A 26,650-nucleotide genomic window follows, 5' to 3' on the forward strand; every position below is an offset into this window, starting at 1 on the left:
GGTTTTTAGATTCCTAGTTTCTTGTTGTAACAAATGTTTAAAAAACAGTAATCCGGGAGTTCCCGTCGTGGGGCAGTGGTTAATGAATCCGACTAGGAACCATGAGGTTGCAGGTTTGATCCCTGCCCTTGCTCAGTGGTTTAAGGATCTGGCGTTGCCATGAGCTGTGGTGTAGGTTGCAGATGCGGCTCGGATCCCGCGTTGCTGTGGCTCTGGCGTAGGCCAGCGGCTACAGCTGATTAGACCCCTAGCCTGGGAACCTCCAAATGCCACGGGAGCGGCCCAAGAAACGGCAAAAAGACAAAAAAAAAAAAAAGGTGATCCTAATATTTACTAATTTGGTGAACTTACTTTCTTGTTACCTATTCATCAAACTATTAAAATGTAAAATGTAGATTGCATTAATGTGGCAGAGATTTTGTTTGCTTTTTGTTTAGGTACAAAGAGGATGGTGAAGCTTTATTAATTTTGCTTCCCTCAGAAGAAAAAGGGATGGTGCAGCAGCTTCTTCAGAAGAAAGTGCCTGTGAAGGAAATCAAGTAGGAACTATTTGCTGTCTTGATGTTATTGTTAGGAAAATGAAGGCATGAGATTATCATGCCTAATTATGTACACCTAATTCCCTCTTCCCTCTAATCTTCTCTGCTGTTTGGTTTTTGACTTTTTGTTTGTTTCATTTTTAACAACTTTTTTAGAAGGCTGAGAGTGGAGAAAATAAGATGAAAAGAGAATTTGTTAGCATCAGGAGGCATTGGTGGTTGAAAGATTAAACCTCTTGAGTGAAATTATTTTTAGGGCTGTCTGTGCCTTTTGGAGGGTTGTGCTCTACTGTCATTGAAGATGTTTAGATTGAAGGTCAACAGAATTGATTGTAGTCTCACTTATATTGGGGCCCTTGAGGCACCTGGCTTAATTTGGACGAAAATAATTTGGAGGGTGGTGATATGGGGTGGAGGAGTGGGTAAGGATTTAGATGAGACAAGACTGGGGATGAATTGATAATTGTTGAGGCTGAGTGAAAGATTTCTACCTTTGTATATTTTGATATTTTCTGTACTTAAAAAAAGTGAAAAACACCTCATCTACCACCACCTATCACTATCCCAGCTTTGCAGGAACAAAATGGTTGAGTCTAAAATCAGGGAAACAAGTGGGGTTTCCTCTGTGAAACCTAGAATAGCCCCTTGTTAAGAATTTCATTCTTTTCCTGTAGCTATCTGGGCAGATTTAAGTAATGATTCCATTATATTATGTGTAATTTCCAGATAAGGAAAATAATATTTATATCCTTGGCTATTTATTTAGTATTGAATTTGGTTTTGTGATACTTAACTGAAAATGGAAATCTTACTAAAATGACTTTTGCTTTCATTTATTCTGTTTCATTGTTGATCCACCTCTTGTGAGAGGCTGCTTTCTCTTTAAACACCAAAGAAGTAAACTCTGCTAATTGTGGCTGTTAACCTAATATTTCACTCAGCATGGCCTCTTTGGAGAAAATGTTGGATTTTTCATTTCTTTTTCTTAAATTATTCTAAATGTGCAGAGAGTCACATTTATGTCTATTGTAATTTCAGTTTAATCTGGCTCATTGATGAGAAATAACGTTATAGACTTTAAAATACTGAGGAAAATAGGAAAATGCTGCATACTATTTTCAGTTTCTAAAACTGAACAGTTTAACCTTTTATCTTTTTGTTATAAAAGAATCAATCCAGAAAAACTTATAGATGTTCAGAAAAAATTGGAATCGTTTTTAGCCCAAGATCAAGATTTAAAAGAAAGAGCCCAAAGGGTGAGTTATTTTGAATTGAATATCTTCATTGGAATAGAGCATATAATAAAGTTAATTTTTATCATTTTCTGCTACTTGTAGATTGCATGGTTATGCTTCAGATATTCAGGTAGTATAATTTTCAGATTAAGTTTAGCTACTTCTTTAGCTTTGAAAAAATTATATAATTCTTAGAGTAACCTGGGAAAATGTCCATTACTAATTCATAATCTTGTCAGACATATAGAAAATCCTTTTAATGATGATTTTTAAGTGCACAATAGCCAGATTTCTAGTATACTTGATAAAGTTATCAACTTTTGATCTCTTCAGTAAAATTATCTCAATTCCTGACTGCACTTTCTTGACTGTAAGATTAATGTCTTCCTTTATATATTAGGTTAAATTCCTAGAAACTTGCTAAATTGTCTTTAGGAATGAGATTTTAATCTATAAATATGACTTAATGTTCTTAATATGCTTTTTTGGACTTAGAGATCCTGTTGATTACTAAATACACAAAGAATTGTCACTTTTTTTTTCTGTCTTTTCAGGGCTGCACCCATGGCTATGGAGGTTTCTAGGCTAGGGGTCAAATTGGAGCTGTAGCTGCTGGCCTATGCCACTGTCATAGCAATATGGGATCCGAGCCGTGTCTGCAACCTACACCACAGCTCACGGCAATGCCAGGTCCTTAACCCATTGAGCGAGGCCAGGGATCGAACCTGCATCCTCATGGATGCCAGTCAGATTCGTTTCTGCCGACGCATGATGGGAACTCCTGAAAAGGGTCTTCAAACAAATTCTTTTTCTTAAAATTTTTGTTTGAACCTGCAGATATTTGTGTGCATATTTTGTCTAGCAGTCGCACTTTAACCAAGGAGTTAAATCTTTTAGAAAATTAGGAAATAGTATGCACATTTGCAAATAACATGCATGAATTCTGATATGTTGTGACTTACTGCCTAGGTAATTCATTGGTGAGTTGGGAAATGTGAAACACTGGAAGGATGTTGTTTGTTGGTTACCTCATACAACAAATGAGCCTTCCAGAACAAGATTGTAGAAAAGCACATTGAAATAAATGATGTGATTTATTGGGTGTCATACATGGTTTGGCAGAATGGCTAACTGTGTTGCCAGCAGCAGCAGCAAGGTATCTAGTTTCATAGAAGTGATTTTCCTAGCTTTTGATTATAATCTAGATAGACCAAAACGAAAAGCAGCTGGGTGATTTCTTGTGGATGATTGTCGGGGAAAAAATTATCCTTGAATTATTCATTTTAATGCCTATGGAGACAGGGAAAATGGTTTGAAGATTAGTGTAAGTGGTTTGAAGAAAGTATTAGTGTAAAGTTAGAGAAAATGGGAAGTTAAGGAACTATAGAAATGGGAATTAAATATTATTTTACAAAGATTAATTTTAAAATAAAAAATGAAATTGCTTGTTTAGATGTGTTTCATCATCTTTGTTGCCTGCGTATTTTGCAAACTGACAGAAGATCTAGGACCATGTTTACTTTTTAGATTGTAATAGCTCTTGACATATAGTTTTCTTTTTTTTTAAACTGAAGAAAATATTACAAGTTAATAACAAATTCTTTAAAATTATAATCATGATGAATCACTCGAAATTATAATAAAAAGGAAACACTTTAGTAATAAACTTTTTCTGTTATGATTTTATTAAGTCTAACTTAAATACATTAAAATTTTACTTTTAGTCAAAGGATGTTATCCAATAATAATTCTACTGATAACTAGTGTTCGTTGGTACTTAATGTATTCCAGAAGATATACCCAGGTATTCCACAAGCGTTTTTCTCATTTAATTCTCATAACACTTTGAGTAGAAGGTGCTATTATATTATCTTTGATAGATAAGGAAACTGACAGTTATAGAAATGAGAAACTTGCTCAGCTAGTAAGATGTGGAACACAGATTATCAACTGTATTATTCCAAAGCTTATGTTTTTTCCCATTAATGCACCTGAATGATAATAACTTCTATAATAGCATTTTGAGAAGGTTATATTTTATGCCAAGTTGGCTTGATGAAACCAGATTTAAAGTCTCTTCTAATATTGCAGTCTGAAAAGGTAGGTTTTTTGTTTTTGGTGGAATGGAGAGTACGTTCAACTCTTTGAGATTTTCACTACTGTTGAATTACCCTTTGGTCAGTTTTCTTTTATCTTGGTTAAAATTCATTTTCCATTTCTGGCTACTGCATGTCACACATTTCAACCTTTTCTGTTTACAGTGTTTTGTCTCCTACATACGTTCAGTATATCTGATGAAGGATAAAGAAATATTTGATGTGAGCAAGTTACCTATACCTGAATATGCCCTGTAAGTATTCATATTATCATTTTGATTGTAAATTCTCGAAGTTAGAGGGAATCTGTTTGAAAGCTGGTTCTGAGAGTCTTAGTTTAAGCCACTCTTAGCTGTAAAGAATGTTAGAGATCTGCAGAGAAACAGATTTTACAAACTGTGGAAAACTCATTGAGTGTTTAGTTCAGTTCGTAAGATGTTTTCTTACTTGTAAGGATAAATCCTGAAAATTATACTGGTAGTATCCTTTAGTTTGATATTCAAGGAGATGGAGACCAATTGATAAGTATTCTTTGAAATATTTGAAAGTTTGTAGTTCTCTTGTTTTCTGAAACACAGGCCTGGTTTACCATAGACAGTTCTTTTAATGCTTTGGATGCAAGTCTCTTGGCCATTTCTTCCCTTATTTTCGATTGGTTTCCCAGGCTGCTTGCTGCCTGAATATTCTTTACGTCTCGGTGTTTCTCACAGGTGCTCAGTGTTACCATGGCAAAATGTCCCTGTTTAGTTAATTGAGGATACTGTTACATGAAAACAGAGCTCTTGGTCTTGTTTTGGCTTAGTATTTGAAGGACTTTTTTCCCCTAACCTTTCCAGCTTAGAAAGAGGACCCATTTTTCAGTGGGGTCCTATCTATGGGAAAATCCTGTAGAAGCGTCCTCGAGGTTACTCATACTTTGAATTTCAGCATGAAATCTAGCCTGTGATGAAATGTGTACTTTTAAGGCAAGGTCCGTGTATTTGGCCTGCTCTCCAGGAATTGGAGTGCCTTTACCTTTAAATTGAGTCTAATAAAAACTTGTATCTGGGTAAGCTACTGTTTTCTATTCTACATGTTAGATTACAAGTTCAGTATAACAGATAATTTGTTGGTTGCAATATTTTAGAGCCATTTAATTTGCTAGATAACAGGGTAAGGTCACTGACTTTTATTTAGGTAATGGATGGAAAACCACATGCCATGGCTAATGGATTTTTGTTCGTTTATCTGTTTACCAGTTACTAATTTTACAGTTTCTGAATATAAAGGTTTTTAGCTGATTTTTGTGCTTTCTGAAACTCTATCCTAGTTTTCTCATTGACATGGCTGAGATATCAGCAAACAGGAGAGGCACAGGTCTTTAATGCTGCAGGGCCATATTTAGGAGACATTTTGTTGTTGCAGATGCCAGTAAATCTCAGCTGTTTACAGTTGAAGATTTTTGTTTTTTATTTTGATACTTAGGGAAACAGTTAATTTCTGAGACTAAATTATTGGTTTAGTTTAACTTGTTTTTTTTTACTTAGATTTTCTGGATGTCTCAACGTATAATTTCCTTGATCTATAATTTCCTTTAGAAGACTTTGATACCTAAAGCAGTGCTGTGTATGTAGGATATAATAAAGGTTTAAAAAAATATTTTACCAAAGAAATATGTTTTTGGAGTTCCTATTGCGGTGCAATAGAAACAAATCTGACTAGTATCCATTAGGATGTGGGTTCAATCCCTGGCCTCACTCTGAGTTAAGGATCCAGCATTGCCCTGAGCTGTAGTGTAGGTCACAGATGGGGCTTGGATCTCACATTGCTGTGGCTGTGGTATAGGCTGGCACCTCTAGCTCTGATTCAACCCCTAGCCACCTGGGAATTTCCATATGTGACAGGGTGCGGCCATAAAAAGCAAAAAAAAAAAAAGAGAAATATGTTTTCTTTTTCTTTCTTTCCCTCTTTATTGATAAAATACTTCTATTGAAAATTAAAGAAATGTTTTAAATACCTAGTTCATTGTGCTAGGAATCAGTGCAGAGTATATACTTTTAACTTAAAGTAGCTTCAGGTTTTAGTAGCTGAGAAAGGCATGTAACTGTAACTGTCATGCATTGAAAGAAATGTTCTGATGGAGATGAGCTTGTGATCCTAACCATTACCCCCCTTAACAGTAATAATGCAAAGCACTCAGTAGTCGCTGCCTGTGTGCTGGGCACTATTTTGGGTGTATTGCATCTGTGAACTCATTTTATTCTTAGAATAACTCTATGATGTAGGTGCTCTTATCACGCCATTTTGCAAATGAGAGAACTGATGTATAGAGAGGTTTAATAATGTCCTTTGATGCCACAGCTAGTAGGTGACAGAGCTAGGATTTGAACTTCCACAGTCCTATTTCTGAGTCCACATTTTACATCTCCACTTCGCAGTTTCTGTGAATCGTGTCTTAGAGGAAAACCACAGTGGATGCATGTTGTAATGTTAGCTTTTTATTATAGCAGACCTTGCTTTAAGAGTTTATCCCCAATCCATCTGTGGGAACCTAGAAACTGGGAAAGACCTGATCATAAAGTAAATCTTGGTCTTAGAAGGAGAGGGTAAAATTTGTTTTCCTTTTTTTGGTTTGTAGTTTAAACATCTTTTTTATAGAAGTGATTATGGCACATTCCATGTCTCAGAAGGGAGGATGGTAGCACTTGAGTATTAAATGTTATGCATTGCAGGGAACTGTGTTTTGTTCTTTTACGGCCATGTCTTTTCCAGCTTTAGTATTTACATTTTACAGAGTGTTTTCACATAGTTAGTACAGCAGATATTTATACCTGCTGTAATACATGAGAGAGAACTGGTAGGTATTGTTATCTTATGTTTGAGGAAGCTGAGGTTGAGAGAGTTGTACTGAAAATAGACTGATCTAGGACTTGAACTGTTCCCTTGTTTCTCGTCTCATGCTCTTTATTTTGTATCATGTTAACGTCTCAATGGAAAATGGGATATCGCCAGTATTTTCTAAAGGGTATTCATCTTTTGGATCACCTAACCTGTCAAGATTGAGTTGCATCTCAGAGGAACATTTTCTTCAAACAAACACCTCTAAAAATCGCAATCCTGAGAAACCATTTTAAAATAAACTCTTAAAGATACCCACTGTGTATTGAGATAACTGTTTTCATTTACTCACATTTAAGGTCTCTTGGTCTTGCTGTGGCACCGCGGATAAGATTTCTTCAGAGAATGCAGAAACAACCCACCAAAGAACTGGAAGTGAGCCAGGATGATAAAGTTGTTGAGTCAAGTGCTCCCTCTCTCACCAATGATGAAGTGGAAGAATTTAGAGCTTACTTCAGTGAGAAGATGTCTATTCTTCAGAAAGGTGGGAAAAGACCAGAAGGGACAGAGTACAAACAGGCTACTGGTATTAGTGATGAAGAGGAAGAAGAGAAGGAAGATGAAGTAGAAATGGAAGAGAAACTGGCAAAAGCCAAAGAGTCTCAACCTCAGGCTGTCCCTGGTGACAAAACATCGCAGAAGAGCAAGCAAGCTCCTATGCAGTTCTTGGATGGAGATGAAGAGGAGGAGGAGGAAGACGGCCTTGACGCTGATTTCTTTAAGGTGAAGCGGCGCAATGTGTTCGGGTTGGACCTTAAGGAGACTAAAACATTGCAGGTGAGTTTACTCCCAGTGGAGGACCTTATGTTGATTCCCACCACTTCTTACCATGTGCTGCTTGTTGCCTTTGGGGAACTATGGGAAAGTAACTAGGAGGAATTAGCAGAATGACTTTCTTTGCTTCGAACTCTTCCTCTTTCTTCATATTTAAAGCTGGAGTAAGTGCCAAAGAATTCTCACTTTTTATACCTTAGAGAACTCTAAGAAGTTGAACAGCTTTAATCTTCTTGGTTATTGGTTTTCTGATGCATGTTTTAAAAGTGGTCAGAGTCATGATTATAACATGAAGGAAGGTGATGAGGTTCTCTGGTTTGTGGGGTGAAGATCCCTCTTTGTGATTCTCAACATACTGCTTTCAGATTTGAATAATTACAAATGTTCTTTACAACAATTTAATCTCCCTAAACATGAATTTTACTTTTTAATGAGACTTTTAGTTTTGGGCACCAATCCAGAATCTTTAAAAAGAAAGCCAGCACTGGTATTTAAAGGCCACTTATGAAGGTTTATTAAAAGTTTCGTGTAGGTCCTTTGTTTCTCAGTAGGCACCTGCTAGAGGGAACAAAAGGGAAAATCCACATAAAGCACCTGTTTTCTGGGGTGCTTGTAGGTGCACAGTTAATACGTTTCTCCGCCCTTTCTTTATTTCTCTTGTTTTATTTTGTTTGCCTTATTCTTGATCATTTCTTTAAAGAGAACTGAATGAAAAGTGAACCTGAGCTCTTATTCTTTATACAATTCTAAGACTCACAATAGGAAATGTTAAGTTTTGAACTGTAAACTTGCATAGATGTTTCTTGAAGTGACTAAAAATCTTAAAATTAGCAAACATACTTACTGAATACTTAATCTGTATTAGGCATTTTTTAAACATTATCTCATTTGGTCCTTGAAAAACCCTAGGAGGTAGGTATTCTTTCATTATATAAGTAACAGGAAAAAAACTGAGATACAGAGACAAGGCAAGCAAAGTTGCACAATTAGTTATTGATGAAGTTCGAGTTTGAACAATCTGGTTTTTAAGGTCTCGTTTAGGTTTTTCTCCCTTTTTTTCCCCCCCAGAGGCTTTGTTGTTTTAGCACTTGAATTTAGGACTAGTGTTTATTTCAATTTAATTTTTGTGCATGGTGTGAGGTAAGGATCAAAGTTCTAGCTTCCTCTAACCTGGCCATGAGGATGTCCGATTGAAGCAGTACTATTTTCTGAAAATACTGTGCTTTTCCCATTCTAGTTACTCTGACTCTTTGTTTAAAGTTAATTGACCATGTACATGTAGGTCTCTGTGTTGATTCACTTCTGTTCTATACAGCTATCCTTTCACCAATAACACCAGTGTTGGTTAGGTATAGCTTTATAGGAAATCTCAAATGACCTGATATCTTTAAAATTTGTTATGGCTATTTTTGGACCATTGCATCTCCATTTAAGTTTTTGCATCAGCTTGTTAATTTTTACAAAAGTCTGCTGCTATCTTCATTGAGATTACGTTGAATCTATCTCTTTGGGGGGAATTGACATCTTAACAATATCGACTCTTCTGATTCATGACTATGACGTGTTTTTCCATTTATTTAGGCTCTCTTTAACATCTTTTAGCATTTTAAAATAATTTTAAGCTTGCATATCTTACACATATCCTGTTAGATTCATCTCTCTATTTTATAGTTTTCAATAACACTTTAAAATTTCTCATTTTTTGTTTCTAGAATATAGAAGTAAAGTTTTTTTTTTTTTAATTGCAGTCATTCTAAACTGCCCTATTCTATTTTTTTTTAATTTATTTTTCTTTTTTGTCTTTTTGTCTTTATAGGGCTGCACCCGCAGCATATGGAGGTTCTCAGGCTAGGGGTCTAATCGGAGCTGTAGCTGCTGGCCTACGCCAGAGCCACAGCAACACCAGATCTGAGCCGCATCTGTGACCTACACCACAGATCACAGCAGTGCCAGATCCTTAACCCACTGAGTGAGGCCAGGGATCAAACCCGCAACCTCATGGTTCCTAGTCGGATTTGTTTCCACTGCGCCACGGCAGGAACTCCCCTATTAATACTAATGGCTTTTTTTGGAGATGGTTTGGATTTTCTCTGAAGATGGTCATGGTATTTGTGAATAAAGGTGGTTTCATTTTCTCCTTTCTAATCCATGTGTCTTTTATTTGATTTTCTTACTTGATTACAGTGTATGTTGAGTAGCAGTAGTGAGAATGGACATCATATTCTTGTTCCTGATCTTAGGGCAAACATTTAGTCCTTTATCATTACATCTGATGTTAACCATAGGTTTTTTGTAAGTGCTTTTAACAGGCTGAGAAAGTTCACTCCTTTTATGGCTGGCTTAGTGTTCTTATCAGAAATGGATGGTAGATTTTGTCAGATCCTTTTCTGCACCTGTTAGGATGAACATATATATAGCTGCTCTTACTTTGTTGGCATATTGATTTTCCTAATGTTGAACCACCCTTAAAGTCCTGTGATAAACTCATTCATTCATGATGTGTTTTCCTTTATCTATTGTAAGATTTTGATAAGGGTCTTTGCTTCTGTGTTCGTAAGGAATGTTGGCTTATAGTTTTCCTATAATGACTTTGGGAATGTGACCATTTTAAAAGCTTTTGACACATTTTGCCAGACAATCCCACAGAGAAGTCATATTGATCATTTCCCACTGCTTTATGTCAGTGCCCGTTTACTCACGCCAACACTGACTATTCACGTTTTTACTGATTTGAAAAAAAGAGTTAATGAGAAATATTACTTATTATTTGAATTTATTTTTCCTTGATTCTATTATTGAACATTATTCATTTATTTATCCATTATATAATTTCTGTGTCGTTATGTATTGCTTATTTCCCCCCCTTTGTTTCTGTTGTGATATTGGTCTTTCCTGTTGATTCGCAAGATGTATTTAAATGTAACTATTCCTGGCTTTTAATTTTTTAAATAGCCCACATCACGTTTTTTATCCTGAATTTCCTGAAGTTAATGTCTCACAGACCAGTGTGTGTTCATGGATACAGTGTCTAAGACCTAGTGCAAACTTCAGAAATGTTTCATGAATCACTTTTATATCTTCTTGCTTTGATAGTTTTGTTTGCTATTAATTATGTAGAATTCATATATAGAGAGTTTATTCTTTGAAATCTATATTTTGAAGCTAAGTATGATTTGTGTAGTCGAGTTGTAATGATTCAAAAGATATTGTCGAACTTTCTATAAGCGTGAGATAGTAAATAAAAGTATCTAGTAGTAGTGATGAAAATTTTGTTTTACATGGTATACTGAAAAGTTCTATCTTTAAAATACCTGCATTTTTTAAAAAACATAATAAACTGGAAGTATTATGGTGTATGTGTCAAATATGATAGAACTTTTGGAGCAGTTAGAGGATTTTGAGATGCTGATATAGGAATGCTTTTCTGTTTCTTCCTGCATATTCCCTAGTGCTATACACAAAAAATAGAGTTAAAATTATTGACTCTTTAGCTGAAATAGAAATAGAAAGGCTTGTCAGCTGTACCTGTTATCTGCCTTTGAGTTTTCAAAATCAATACTTATTTGCACTTAAATTATATATTTTTATTCATTATTGTGTTTTCAAGGCATTTGATTTTGAGTGTGATTTTGTATCCACAATCCCATTTGGCTTTCCTATTTAGCCTTTGTTTTTGCATTTTATATTTTTGTATTGCATTGCAGCCATCACTCACTGGAGGCTGCTTTTTTCCTTTATTGCTTTCTTTTTTTTTTTTTTTGCCTGCACTATGGCATATGGAGTTCTCTTTGAGGCCAGGGATCAGATCTGAGCCACAGTTGTGACCTATGCTGCAGCTGCAGCAACACCAGATCTTTTAACCCATTGTGCCAGGCTGGGGATTAAACCTGTGTCAGAGTGCTGTAGAGATGCTGCTAATTCCATTGTGCCACAGAGGAAACTCCCTTTATTACCTATTTTTTAAGGATAGACCTGATAAAGAAAACCATACAAACATACTCCAAATGGAAAATAGTACTCTCATTTACACATATAAATGAATCTGTTCCTCTTGGGAGACCAAGTGCTTTTTTAGACACTGTTACCTTTGTTTAGATATTTTTGTTCCTCCTGTTTTAGAACTGTCTTTAGGGACAGCATACCAGGCACACAAGAGAACTGATTTCATTACCTCTATCACAGTCTATTCTCTGTTTTAATTATCTTTTTCTTCCTTTCTTGCTCCCTTGGAGCAATCATAGACCTCAGTTGAGACTTGGAGTCGGTGGGAACACTTGGATTATAGATTACATGGAAGTTTTTTTTATCATATCATTATCATTAATACAATAATGTATTTTTTTGTATGTTACCATATACCAAATACTTTTCTCACAAATACTCATTTTATCTTTACATCAGGAAAGGCAGATGATGATATTGAAAACTTCAGAGACTTTTTTTTTGGTCTTTTTAGGACCAAACTCCCGGCATATGGAGGTTCCCAGGCTAGGGGTTGAATCACAGCCACAGCAACATGGGATCCAAGCTGCTTCTGCGACCTACACCACAGCTCATTGCAACACTGGAAACTTAACCTACTGAGAGAGGCCAGGGATTGAACCCACGTCCTTATGGATGCTAGTCGGGTTCATTAACCACTGAGCCATGATGGGAACTCCTGAAAATTTGAGACTTTTAAGTGACCTTTCCAAGGTCGCCATGGTGGAGTTAGATGGTCAGATCTACCTCTGATGTCAAATCACATCCCCTTTCTCCTTTCTCCTGTTGCTTAGTGTCATTTGTGTGTAGTTCACTTTCTGTAAATGGGTGGTGCCAGGGCAATTGACAACACTGTAAGTAACTTTGGGTCACTCATTGTGTGTAGACACTTGGAATACAGAATTGATATGTTTACCTCTTTAGAGGTGGGTATGAATGGAGAAGAGAGGTACTGAGCACCAGGTACAAGCAACATCCTCTGGAAGACTGCCTTTTCCATCTGACAGTTCAAGGCATTGACAGAGAAGCAGATCTCCCTCGAATTGGAGAGGGAGTCATAAATGATGGAGTATTGAAAGAAAAGGGCAGGAGAGAGCACACATGGGTTGATCAGGCACTAAGGCAGTAAGGGAAGGTGAGCTGACCTCCCACCGTAGGGAAGAGACTTTTTTTTGGCTTTTGCCTCATGGGCTGTTGGGTATCTAAAAGTTAAACCTCCAGGGAAACAGTGTTAGAGAAGAGTGTGAATGTATCATTAAAATGATTAAATTGAAAATGATTTTAAAACAGATTCTTAAATATGAGAATGAAATCTCTAAATACATACTTTTCTCTCTCATATTTTATAATTATTTAGAAATGACGCTAATAGGTGGGTTCCATTTTAGCTGAGCAAGTGTCCTTTTAAAGCTTTCCCAACAGTAAACATAGATTAGTTTTAATTAAGATTTGAGTACTACTCATAGATTATTCTTTGTTCTTAGAGTTGAATCTGTATTCTGTTTCTATTTAATTTTACATTTTGGCACAAAATTCTTAATATTTTAAGAACTCTCTGTTGGTGGTAAAACATAGATTAGCTAACTTTATTATTAAACTGTTGTTTATGAGTATTCTTTTATAAAAATACTTGAAGTTCTGAATCAAGATTCCCATGTATGGAGGCTGAGATTTTTTGCCTCTTGTCTCATCCTCTTTCTCTTCTTCCTCACTTACTGAGTGCCTCCTAGGTGCCAAGGATTCTGGTAGGTTCATAGTTTCAGAGGCTTATACTTTAGTAAACATAGCAGATTATTAAGCCAAAATTTCAGTGCAGAATCTTGGATTTCTGTTCACTTATTGATTCTATTTTTTTTCTCCCCCACTTTTTAGGGCCATACCTGTGGCATATGAAAGTCCCAGGCTAGGGGTCAAATCAGAGCTGCAGCTGCCAGCCTATACCACAGCCACAGCAATGCAGGATCCAAGTCAAGTCTATGACCTACACTATAGCTCACCATAGCTCCTTGATCAAGGCCGGGATCAAACCTACATCCTCTTGGATACTAGTGGGATTCACTTCTGCTGAGCCACAGTGGGAACTCTCACTGATTCTTGAAACCAGATGTTTTAAAGTGTTAATATTGGCATTGCAGTAGAGAAGATATCCTGAGGGAAGTTGTACCTTTAAGGATAGTTATGAGTTAATAGGAAGGAGGAAAAAGCATTCTAAGCAAAGACTGCAGAATCAGCAAAAACAAGGCAATAAGACAGTGTGTGTTGGGTGTGAGGAGCTATTTCCGATGTGATGTTCAGTTTCAGTAGTTAGCCTTTCTAGGCCTTAGTGTCCGTCTCTATAGAATAATTACTTGGCAGATTTTGTGGACACATCTCCTTCTTTGTGTACATAGTTGCAAAGTACACTAACATAGTGTTAGCTATTATTTCCACTTGATGAAATATAATAGGAACATATCGATAAAGGGGTGATAGAGTTTTGCCAGTGCCATGGCTAGGCAGTGTCTGAAATAATGCTGAAAAAATAAGGCCTTTTTCTGAATCAGGGCTGCAGAAAAGAAAAAGTGAATGCATTTCATTATTTTAGGTGTAGTATCAGGAAACAAACTGCTTCTGTGCATGGTTGGTAGAGGATTTTTCACATTTTCTGTGTCCTGCATTGATCTGGAGAATGCTAAGCCTGTACCGATATCGTAAGTCCAGTTGACATCACAGCTAGATTTTTAAGGAGAGTTTATAATTTGAGATAATCAGACCATAACTGGGCAAGCACAATGCCCTGTCAAAGTGAATCAATTGATTATAAATAGACCTAAAAGTGATATTAACAGTAGATATTTCATGTAGAGTCATTAAATGAACTTAATTATTATATGAATATTTTTCTGAGTGGTATTCTCTGTTCAGTTTAAACTGGCAACATTCTTATGGAATATTGATAATATTGTGCAGTATATTTCTAGAAGATTTTGTATAAAAGACATTAGGTTATATAATACTGTTTATATTTTTGAGACTTGATTTAAAAATGGACATGAGAGGAGTTCCTGTACAGTGGGTTAAGAATCTGACTGCAGTGGCTTGGGTTGCTCTAGAGGCACGGGTTCAATCCCTGGCCCAGCACAGTGGATTAAAGGATCTGGTGTTGCTGCAGCTACAATGTAGGTTGCAGCTGCGGCTCAGATTCAGTCCCTGGCCTGGGAACTTTCATATGCTGTAGGTGCGGGCTTAAAAAAAAATGGAGATGAGAGAAAGTAATGCCCTTGTTTGGGGAGTGATTGGACATGCTGATGAACTGCATTAGAAGCGTGCTGATTTAGCTGGGTTTTTTTTTTTTTTTAATCCCCATAATTATCTGATTTAAAAATGGGAATGAACTATGCTAATTTATTTCCGGAAATTTCTTGCAGATAACTGTGTTTTTGTAGAAGAGGATCAGGAAATGATGAGCATCTGTTGGTTTTCTATAATCTGCCATGCCTTTGAATATTGCATCTCATAGCTTAAACTCTTACTGTAGTCTTACACAGTATTACCCGTGTTTTGCAAGTTAAGAAACAGAGGCTTTGGAAAGTTCGGTCGCTTGTTTACTGTCCCACAGTTAGTGAAATGGCAGAACTGGAATTTGTTGTGCCCAGGCACATCCAACTCTTTTGGTTGTGCTATTTTTGATTTCTGTCATTTCTACCGTTTAGGGTTCTTTTTTACTTCCTGCCAGCACTACCACTAGTTTACCCCCAGACCCTTTTCACCTTGGACTCGGCTCGTGGGATAAGCCTTGTAACTGGCCCCAAAGGGAATGTTCTTCTGATTCATCTTCCTGTAAACCTCTATCAAGTCAGTGTTTTGTTTGTTTGTTTGTTTTGTTTGTTTGTTTTTTCCAAGTGTTTGACTTGCCATGCTTCCCTTCGGTTCAGCTCGGCTTTGTAACCCAGCCCCACCCTTTTACACCCCCAGCCCAGCCCATCCTTCCCAGTATGTTTCCACTTGAAGGATTCCTTCCTAGGATGTTCTCACCACTCCAGCCTTCTCATTTATCTTTCAAAATTTAGTGCTGATCTTGCCTCTTCCTTGAAATCTTTATTTATTTATTTATTCCACTGACCTGTGGATTCCAAGTGTCTATTTTGCCAGTATTTTTCTTTTTGGCACTCTAATGTACCTAGATGAGTGTCTTAATTTCCATTTCTCCTGGTGATTACTGAGATTGTCATAAACTGTGTGCAAGGGTCTTATAAAATGCTGTTGAAGTAAACAGAAGAGAAAGCTCTTTAAAATCAAACCTAGGGGTCAAGAGCTTTATTCTCAGTTTTCGGTATCATGAAATGAACCGTAATCTTAAATGTTGAGTAGATCAAATAGAGTTGGTATATATGTTCTCTTGTTTTTTTTACAGGTGCCATTTATTTTTGTGTATTCTGCACTTAATTCTTATAAGCTTCATTCCAATTCAAAAGCAATAGTTACTGTGTGACTTTCAGCTTAGATATACATACATTTTGAGTTGTATGCAGATGATTTCTGATGATATTAATTTACAATGGAAAGCTAAAAGTTTGACATTTATTCTTTCACATGCTGCCTCATTACTGCATCAAAAATACTTTGGTTTATTTCCCTTCATTTGCTAGTTTTGTACATATTCAGTGTTTAAAGCAGCTGCTGACTACTGGATTTTCTCATGACCTACTTTTATAGCCTAAATTTCAAGAACTGCACTTATCAGGATATACATATCTTCATTTTAAGGTAAAGTGAAGGTAATAAAAGAAATTTGAAATAGGACAGGTTATTCTTGAGGTCATGTAAGTTGCCCTTGAACTTGATTATTAGAATAATCAGAAATAAGTCCTACTGTATAGCACAGGGAACCATATCCAATCACTTATGATAGAACATGATGGAAGATAATAGGAGAAAAAGAATGTGTGTGTATACGTGTGTGTGTGTGTGCGCGCATGTGTGTGTGACTGGGCCATGTTGCTGTACAGCAGAAATTGATACAACCTTGTAAATCAACTCTACTTATCAAAAAATTAAAGAAATAAAAATCTATGGAAAAAAAGAAATAAGGAGCTTTTCAAAGTAATCAGCAAGTGACACACACACACACAAATATAATTGAAGGCAGTTTAGACTAATTTGCTGGGTTCTCTACTTACAAACAGGTTAATTCTAGTATGCTCTTCATGAGCGCCTTTGTTCTTAAGTCTAAGCCATCAGTATGGTTATATTTATCTAAAGGTTTTTAATGGGAGGACTGTCATTGTGGTGACACAGGATTTAACTCTTCAAGTTTCTTTTCAACTCTTAAATTTGTCCAAATGTATTTCCCTTTTGACTTTGTTCTTTTCAGCATATGTTTTATAAACAAGCTTTAAACATCCTGCTGTATATAAGTCCAAGGCAGCAGCTGAAGCCAGTGTCATCTGGTAGTTAAATCACATTTGCTTTGATGCGAAGCCTTGTTCCTATGATGGAAGTTTCTACTGTAGGTGAAATGGAGGCTTAGTAAACAAGGAATTAATGAGAATTTTTAAAAACATCACTCCTTTAGCAAATATTTACTGCATACCTGTTATGTGCCAGGCATTGAGAGCATCACCGTTCCCTCTTCTCATGGAGCTTACGTTCTAGTGTGGGGAGATGGACAAAGAATATGCCCTGAGGGAATACTGAAGCTAGGAAAGGGGAAGGCAGAGCTCAGGGGTGGGGTGTTGCATTTCGAAGGGTAGGATGGTCAGAGGGGCCTCCCTGGGAGTGTAGTGTAAGAAGAAGGCCTCGAGATGCTTGAGGGGCTGATGATTCTATGTTCCCTCTGCCTAAATGGAATTTGAAACCGAATACTACATTTTAAAACAGTAAAACTCCTCTAGTTATTATTCTTTCCATGATGACTGCTTCATGTTTTTGTTGAAATACATTATTTCAAAAACATGTTCTTCTTAAAATACTCCAGCTTTTGCTGGTGCCCTGAGCATGTGTGTGATTTGCCAGTTGGTTAATTGCACTTGGAATCTAGGCCTGGCAGGGGGGAGGGAAAGAGAATTCAGACCCACTTGAGAGCAGGTGCTAACAAGTAAATTAGAGCAGTGGTACTTCAGTAAAGTTCAGTTGGAAGAGGAATGCCTGTATATTAAGAAAGGTGTATTTTCAGTAAAAGTGAAGTCTAAGTATAAACTATATAAAATAAACATGAGATTAGCGTAGTGATTTCAAGATTTAAATTTTTAAAGTGTTTAGGACCAAATTTCTTAAGCTATGTTTACGGAAGTGCTAATATTTTAATTTCCAATTCATCATAGACCAATAATGTTCTAAGGTATATTAAGGAAAAATTACTAAAAAAGTGAAATGAATCTCTTTGTTTTCCTGGCTCTTTACTTTCTCTGCCTTTTTTGCTGCTTTCTTTGTCTCTCTCTGGGGTGGACGATTGTTTTTCTCTTTTTACCATTTGATCGTAAAGCCTTCTACATCACCCCCTGCCCCCGCCAGCTCTTATGTTTGTGTGGCCCACGATAATGTTGTGGGGTATCTGTGTGTGTAGTGAATGATGTTTAATGAATGGAACATACTGTTTGTCATTTAGACAATGGTGTAGTTTCTCTTTAACCCCGCCATGCCTTTTGGGTTATTTTGGGGGGATGGGGTTTGGCCCTCTAAGGGACACCAGCACAGTTGGGATATGAGAGTTCCTTGGCTCTTTTTGGGACTGGTTCCTTGTTTAAAGTGTGCCCTTTTAAACAAGAAAGGAGGGAGAGATTACGAGGAAGAATCAATCGGTCAATGGGCTTTTGGTAGACACACTGACTTTGCAAAGAAACGCGTAGTAAGATGAATCTCCTTGAGAGCAGGTAACCGCACTTCGTGCCTGTAGTGGCGGTCTCTGCAGCATCTTTCACTAGTAGACACAAATGCTTGTTTCTAGAGTGCAGTCATTTTCTCTCAGTGAGTCTCTCCTATGGCATTCAGCCACAGCCCTTTCATCCCTAGTATCAAAATGAAAGGAAACAATAATGTTTTCCTAAACAAATCATAATTAGAAACATCTACGATGAAGTTGTAGTAAATTGAATTTAAACATTTTTGTTTATTTTTCAAGCTGAGAGTGTTTTGACATAGCATGAAAAGTTTATCTCTCTTAAGCAAGAGGCAGGCATTTAGCCCTCGAGAGTGCTGTTGCTGTTTTCGGTTTGTTTTTCTTCCTTCTTTTTAGCTTGCCGGCTGGCTGTTAGAGTGGAGGTGACAGACGGTCCTGATATACTGTTGGGCACAGAATCTGCTGGCTTTTATTTGGTATAATAAATGATGGAAAACAGGGTGATACTTTGTTACAGTTCTAATAAAGCCAGTGTAGAGGTGATTCTTATAGTGCGTTAATTTTAAGCTCCAGAAATAAGTGCCTTAGTATACTGGACACTGTAAATGTCCCTGGCATATATGAAGAAAATCCTAAGCATTTGGCAGATGTGATAGAAATCACATATTGCACCTTTGCTAGAGCACATAGAGGACGCAGCTCATATTTTCAGGGATAATCTCTGTTGATAACGATTTTCCTCCCATTGGCCTGTTCCCTCTCCACCCCTCACATTTGTGGAATAAGGGAGTCAATTAATTTCTCAGTGGCAATCACCATAGAGGCTGCCTCCAAGTAATAATTCTTACCTGAGTTTGTTTTCTAAATTAAAATGGCCTATTTCTATTACATCCTTTGGGTGATCCCGATTAGAATAATTCTTCCACCTGCACAAATTTTTGTACCTGCTGCGTTTTGTCATGGGAAGCAGCTGAGCGCAGGAATGCTTTCTTCCTTGCTGCGATGCCTAATTTTGGAAGGTACACTAATTTCAGAATGTTTGATGTAGGAAATGGTTGCATATTCCAAAAACACTTAGTAAGGACTTGCTGAATAATGTTCTCTCTTGTGGTTTGGTTCAGCATTATTTTCTTTCTTCTTTTGCATCTTTTGATCTGTCTGGGCTATTTTTCCTATCTGCCAACATTCCATAAAGTAGAACTTCACAAATCAAAGAGTAGGTAAGTTTCTGTTCAGTTCTCTATCTCTTTCTGAGACTGAACTCTTTTTTTTTAAGGAATCTGAAAAGCTAGCTTTTAGTGAGTCTTATTTTCTCCTTACTCTTTTTAAGGGTTTTTAGGTTACTCAATTTCAAGCATACTTAGTAATACATGTTTTAATAGCTATTGAACCATTTTATTTAATAACTTGAACAAAGATTTGGTTTTTAGTGGGTGTGTTTAGAAATAATACTCTATTTCTAACATTCCCTTCCACAGAAAGGAGGGAGCAAGTATTTTATTGTCCAAGAACATGCTATCAGTGTCCTAGAGCCTACCTTCCTATCTAGTTTCCAACCTGTCTACCGACACCAGCTTAGCTAACCAGCTTTTATACCAGATTTGTAATTACAGGTTTAGAGACAGTATACTGGTAATTCTTCCTCTCTTTCTTACCTCATCTCCCATTAACTAGCCCTATTCTGTGGTGGAAATTGCATATTAGTTTGTCTTTTCTTATTTCTGTACTGAAAAGAGAAAAATAAGTTATTTCCAGGTTTCCAAAACCATGAAGAGTCTGAGGTTCTACCCTACTTGCTACAGTTAGCCTGCCACATTTTGATATACATTGCTAGGCAACTGATGGCACAGCAGGCTGCATGAGCTTCAAGTTTGCCTTGGTCCCCTGATCTCTGCAGTTCCTCAGGGGCCATGGGAGGAGTCCCCAGGTTGGAGCTGTCCTTGGTCCCCTGTCTCTAAGTTCCACAGGGGCCATGGGAGGAGTCCCCAGGTTGGAGCTGTCCACAGAATACATTTGTTCAGAGCTAGAAAACCCCAGCCTCAGAAGAGGACTGACAGCAAACCTGCCCGGCCTTCACCCAGAGGGAGACATTGTTAACTTTATTAATCTGTTTGCTGCCTCCGAGTGCAGTGCATCTCTGTCTTTTAAGACTGAATGCTGTATTGACACCCTTGAAAAGATAATCTGGAAGAGTAACTGATTTAAGATGTACTGAAACGTGGGAGACCCATGGATGATTGTCTCTTGGTGCTTGGTAGCAGCAGAAAGTCAGAACTGGTTCCTTCCGTCTGTCTGTTTTGGTGTGCTTCTCCCAAATCAAAATATAGAAAAGCGACTTAAATTTAAATGATCAACATGAATACCAGAGTATTCATTCCTCCAAGTGAGAACTGTTGCTTTTGTTTGATAAGGCTTAAAGTAGTGGGCAGCTACGTTTGCTGGGTCAAGTCAGGTGCTCCAGAGTGTGCCTCCTGAGTGCCCTGTTCTTATGCCCTCAAAGCACTGAACACAGCACTGCCCTATTGCTTCTTTCCCCGCTATGCAATGTACTTTAAAAAAAGAAAGTTTTGTTGAAGCTGATTTACAAGGTTGTAATGATTTCTGCTGTACAATAAAGTGATTCATTTATACATATACACATATTCATCCTCTTTCAGGTTCTTTTCCCACATAGATTATCACAGAATATTGGATACAGGGCTCTGTGCCATACAGCAGGTCCCCGTTGGCCAATCCATATACCAGATCCCACAGTGTGCATATACCAATCCCAAACCCCAGTCCCTTCCTCCCACTAGGGAATATATATTATTCATTTCTGTGTCCTTATATCTGTCAAGTTGCCTGTCATTATAGTAGGTTTTTAGTAACTTTTTGTTGAATGAGATAAATGAATGAATAAACAAATGAGTAGGGCCTCTACTTCACATCCTATCGATCTTTTTTGCCTGTTTAATCAGATTCCTTACCCCAATTTGAGACTGTACCGTTTGATAGAAAAATATTCTGGGAATGTAATGGGTAGAAAATACTGATTGACTGAATGAGTTAATCTTAGGTAGGACCCTTGTATTTATTGGATTTGAGAAGCTGGATTAGACACAGAGTAAATAAATACCTCGTGTGAAATAATTTCCTAAGCTTGACTAATTCATCCATCATCCTTTCCTCTGTATGTTGATTATTTTGATCTCTAGGACCTGTTTTCTTTTTTCTTTTCTTTTTTTCTTTTTTTTTTGTGTGTGTGTGTAATGATTTTTATTTTTTTCCATTATAGCGGGTTTACAGGACCTGTTTTTTTGATGTAGTCCTCTGGGTTCTCGAGAAAACCTCACCTTCACTCACCTTCTAAAGATAGTTGAGAAGATCCTTTGGAAAAGATACTTATGTTGAACTATCAGTCAGTTTATTTTAGAGTAAGTTTACTTACAGAGATCAGTTTGATCCTCATGCTACCCTATCAGTGGTTTGTTTTAGGTCTAAATTTTTTTTTTTTTTTTGTCTTTTTTTGTTGTTGTTGTTGTTGTTGTTGTTGTTGCTATTTCTTGGGCTGCTCCCGCGGCATATGGAGGTTCCCAGGCTAGGGGTCGAACCGGAGCCGTAGCCACCAGCCTACGCCAGAGCCACAGCAACGCGGGATCCGAGCCGCGTCTGCAAGCTACACCACAGCTCACGGCAACGCCGGATCGTTAACCCACTGAGCAAGGGCAGGGACGGAACCCGCAACCTCATGGTTCCTAGTCGGATTCGTTAACCACTGCGCCACGACGGGAACTCCTAAATATGTTTTGAGTAAAGACAGAGGGTGTGTGTGTACCAGGGAGACTTTGCAAGACTCTTTCCCACAGTTGTATACTTCTTCAGCTGGGATATTAACTTTGGCAGAGGCAGGGGCAAATGAAGGCAGGCTTCTTGTTTCTCCAGGCACAAATGCTCCTCCAGGGGCAGCACCACTGGATTCCTGTTGGCTCACATTTAGGAAGCCTGGAGAAGCAATCTAAGAACTACTAGTCAGGAGTTCCCAATGTGGCTCAGAGGGATAAGGACCTAACATAGTGTCTGCAAGGATGCGGGTTCAATCCCTGGTCTCTCTTAGTGGGTTAAGGATCTGGTGTTGCCACAAGCTGTGATGTAGGTTGCAGATGCGGCTTGGATCTGATGTTGCTGTGTCTTTGGTGTAGGTCAGCAGCTGCAGCTCCGATTTCACCCCTGGCCTGGAAACTTCCATATGATGTGGATTTGGCCGTTTAAAAAAAAAAAAAAGAGAAACAAAAAACTGCTAGGCAGTACTTGTGCTGTCTCTTTTTGAGACATGAGTAAGCATGATCCTCAAAATTATCTAGTTATTTTAAACCAGATCTGTGTGTTCACATCTTGTCAAAAGTGTTTTTTGTGTGTGTGTGTGTGTGTGTGTGTGTGTGTGTCTTTTTTTTAGCCTTTTCTAGGGCCACACCCACAGCACATGGAGGTTCCCAGGCTAGGGGTTGATTTGGAGCTGTAGCCACCAGCCTTCGCCAGAGCCACAGCAACGCGGGATCTGAGCTGCGTCTGCAACCTACACCACAGCTCACGGCAACGCCAGATCCTTAACCCACTGAGCAAGGCCAGGGATCGAACCCGCAACCTCATGGTTCCTAGTTGGATTCGTTAGCCACTGAGCCACGACGGGAACTCCGCAAAAGTGTATTTAGTAGTATAAGGGAGAATGATTATTCATGAATGATTATTCAATAATCATAATGAATGATTATTCATTATTCATTATTCAATGATTATTCAATGATTATTCATTATTTTTCAAATTCAGATCTTCCGTTCATGAGTACTTAATTATATCTCATTAATATCATTTTGAATGGCTTTATATAGTTTTCTAGGAATACCTCAGGCCAGAAATTGGGGAGAAGTGTAGTTTCGTTGCAGTAGGAAGCATTTTTCCAATAGTGTCCGTGTGTTGAGTTACACACATTCTGTGAAATGTGAAGCCTTAGAAGGTGCCAAGAAACAGTCATTTAATGAAGCTATTTATGTCTCTCTTTTCTCAGGTTGAAAGACCCTGCTGGATTACTTAGAACTCCAGCTTCTTTCTTACTCTGTTGAAATCTCTGTAAAAACACCCACAGCCACAGGAACTTATTTATTCCTACTTTCACTGAAATAATTCATAATTCCTAGACCGAAAATCTACTGAGGAAAGAATACACATTCTGAACCTTCAGGCAGAATGCGTTCGCTTGAGTATTAGAGATTGTTTATATCAGTTTGCCTTAAATATCTTCTGCCACAATTTCCCCCCTACAATTGATCAAGTGTTTGTTTGAGTCACTTAATGGGGACATGTTATTGTACCAAATATGAAACAGTTAGACCTGTCAGCTCTCAGGAAAGTTAAAAGGTGAAGAGATAGGACATTTATGTGGAAACACTGAGTGAACTAACAATGTAAGATAGCTGTGTACAAGATAGAAGAAAGATAAGGCAAAATATTTGCTTGTAGTAATACAATGTTTCGAATTTGGGCTAGAGTCCCAGAGATCTTTCTGGAGAGGGTGGGACTTGATTAGTATTGAAGGCTGTGTTGGATCAGATAGGTGGAGGAAGAGGAAAAGGGTGAGAGCAGAGTCAGGGCCAGTAGTTGGGGTTGGTTAGTTTTGGAAGAGGAGAAGGATCTCTGCCGAAAGTGTTGAGGAACCTTGAAGCAAGTGGAGGGCTGTTTCTATTTATGAGTTTTTGTATTATCCAAGTTCATTACTATGAACACTACTACCTTTGAAATACAAATCTGATCATAGTACCAAGTAAAAGAAAGTTGATGCAGAAATATCTTAAAACATGACTTCGAAGGAGAGTCCTCCCTTTTAAGAGTTCTCTGAATAGTCTTAATTATTAAGTCTTATAATTAGCATTTATAATTGTGACTTTATCAGCAAGAAGAAAGTAAATAATTCAGATGCTGAACTCTTTTATTAGACTTTGAAGACTTAATGTATGGTTGAATGTGTTGGAAATTAGTGCATCATGTTATTCCCTTCTCAGTGGAAGACTCTGAGTGTGTCTCCCATATTCTCTCTCTTTCTTTCTTTTCTTTTCTTTCTTTCTTTTTTTCTTTTTTTTTTAAATAAGGGCTTGCATCTTTGGCATAGGTAAGTTCCTAGATGAGGGGTTGAATCAGAGCTACTGCTGCTGGCCTATACCACAGCCACAGCAATGCGGGATCCAAGCTGCATCTGTGACCTACGCCACAGCTCACCACAGTGCCGGATTCTTAACCCACTGAGCAGGGCCAGGGATGGAACCTACATCCTCAAGGAGACAACGTCGTGTCCTTAACCTGCTGAGCCACAGTGAAAACTCCCCATATCCCCTCTTTTTTTTTTTTTTTTATAACAACTCTATTAAGATATAATTCATGTATCATATAGTTCATCTATTTAAAGTGTACAGCTCAGTAGTTTATTTGAAGATTTGTCCAACCATCACCACAATTAGTGTTTTATTACCTGTCAAAGAAAACCCCATACCCTTTAGCAGTAACCCCTTCATCCTCCATTTATCCTCAGCCATAAGCAACCACTAATATATTTTCAATCTCTACAGGTTTGCTTATTTTGAATATTCCATATAAATGGAATCAAGTATGTGGTGTTTTGAAACTGGCTCTTTTCACTTAGCATATTTTTTAAATTTTATTTTATTTATTTATTTTTTTTTTCCCACTGTACAGCATGGGGATCAATTTACTCTCACATGTATACATTTTTTCCCCCACCTTTGTTCTGTTGCAATATGAGTATCTAGACATAGTTCTCAATGCCACTTAGCATGTTTTTAAGCTTTATTCATATAGTTTCATGTATAAGTACTTCATTCCTTTTTACGGTCAAAATAATTCCACACAAATACACCACATTTTGTTTATCCATTCATCTAGTGTCCATCTTTTGGCAAAAGATTATGAATTATGAATGATGCTGCCGTGAACATTCATGTACATAAGTATTCATTTCTTTTTGGTATATACCTAGGATTGCAGTTGTGCTAGGTCATGTGGTGACTATGGTTAACTTTTTGCAAGTCTGCTTTCCAGAGTGATTGTACCTTTTGCATTTCCAACGAACAGTGTAAGAGAACTCTAATCCTTCCGTATGTTCACTAGCACTTGTTATTATCTGTCTCTTTTGCTTTGGTCTTTTTTTGGGGGGCCACCCCCGCAGCATATGGAAGTTACCAGACTAGAGGTTAATCAGAGCTGTAGCTGCAGGCCTATGCCACAGCCACACAGCAACACCAGATCCGAGCTGCATCTGCAACCTACACCGTAGCTCACAGCAATGCTGGATCCTTAACCCACTGAGCGAGGCCAAGGGTCGAATCCTCATCCTCATGGGTACTAGTCGGGTTCATTAGCCATGACAGGAACTCCTCTGAATTTTTGGTTATAGCCATCCTACTGGATATGAAATGGTTTCTCATTGTGGATTTGATTTGCATTTCCCTCATGACCACTGAATTGCTTATACTCATGTTATTTGTAGTTTGGTTAAGTATAGAGAGCATAAGCATTAAAAGATGATTATCAATACCTATTATCTGATTATCAATGCCTATTAGCTTAGGTGTCTTAGAGAAATGTTTTGGAGGGAGGTAGTGCAAGGACCTGTGAGGGTCGGATGTGAATTGAGCCTTGAAGAAAGGAACCTAGCTAAGAATTATAATTGTAAGTTTGTTTTGTTTAGCATAAACAAAGCCTTGCAGATAGAAATGTACATGTTATATTGTGCAAAAGGACTGAGTGGAGTTGTGAAGATACATGTAAAGGAATCAGCTCAATTTGGATAGGTAGATTGTGCTAGGCTAAGAGGCTCAGTATATGAATTTGAGTGTGCAGTATAAATAGGGGTCACTTAATATATATTTATTTAGTCTGATTATATATTAATCATTTTGGTAGATCAGTCTGATCAAAATATAAATCAAGGAGAGCAGATAGGTTTCCTATTAAGTGGTGACTGATCAGTTAGTGGTGTTAACCTGGGTCCCTGTATTGAAAAGAATGATAAATTGTTTGGCTCAATGGGCCAGAGTATGGTGATTGAAGTGAGGCCCACTTTTAATATGGTATGGACGAGTTTTGACATGATCAAGACTGATTTTCCCATTTCTAGGTAGACTGAGGTGCTAACAGTGAGTTTAAGAAACGTGGAGAGAGGAGTTAATGGCGTGATATTGGGGGGGGCAAAATGTTCATGACTTCTACTCTAACATTCCCTTTGATTTCTTGGGAACTTACTTACCTGTATACTTGTAATTTCTTTGACCCAGTTCCCTTCC

At 37.6% G+C, this 26,650-nt stretch overlaps 1 protein-coding gene and 1 long non-coding RNA gene across 2 annotated transcripts in view; one reads left to right on the top strand and one right to left on the bottom strand.

Moving 5' to 3' along the window:
* The window catches only part of DDX10 (DEAD-box helicase 10), a 258,007-nt gene that overhangs the window by 40,986 nt on the left and 190,371 nt on the right, over positions 1 to 26,650 (top strand). The window contains exons 10-13 of the mRNA XM_021062753.2: positions 438 to 539; positions 1,708 to 1,795; positions 4,036 to 4,124; positions 7,047 to 7,524. Of these exons, the coding sequence (XP_020918412.2) occupies positions 438 to 539; positions 1,708 to 1,795; positions 4,036 to 4,124; positions 7,047 to 7,524 (757 nt within the window). The remainder of the gene's footprint in view (positions 1 to 437; positions 540 to 1,707; positions 1,796 to 4,035; positions 4,125 to 7,046; positions 7,525 to 26,650) is intronic.
* LOC146399842 (uncharacterized) lies at positions 14,690 to 22,743 on the bottom strand. Its single transcript, XR_014815188.1, has 2 exons — positions 22,095 to 22,743; positions 14,690 to 21,798 (listed from the first exon to the last, which is right to left on the bottom strand). It is a non-coding gene; the product is annotated as an uncharacterized LOC146399842 (long non-coding RNA).

The sequence above is a fragment of the Sus scrofa genome, chromosome 9 (genome assembly GCF_054392235.1).
Source record: "Sus scrofa isolate SSC_HxYL_T2T_F1_AM1 chromosome 9, Sscrofa_HxYL_maternal_Yorkshire_Landrace_v2.0, whole genome shotgun sequence".
In the NCBI taxonomy this organism is placed as follows: domain Eukaryota; kingdom Metazoa; phylum Chordata; class Mammalia; order Artiodactyla; family Suidae; genus Sus; species Sus scrofa.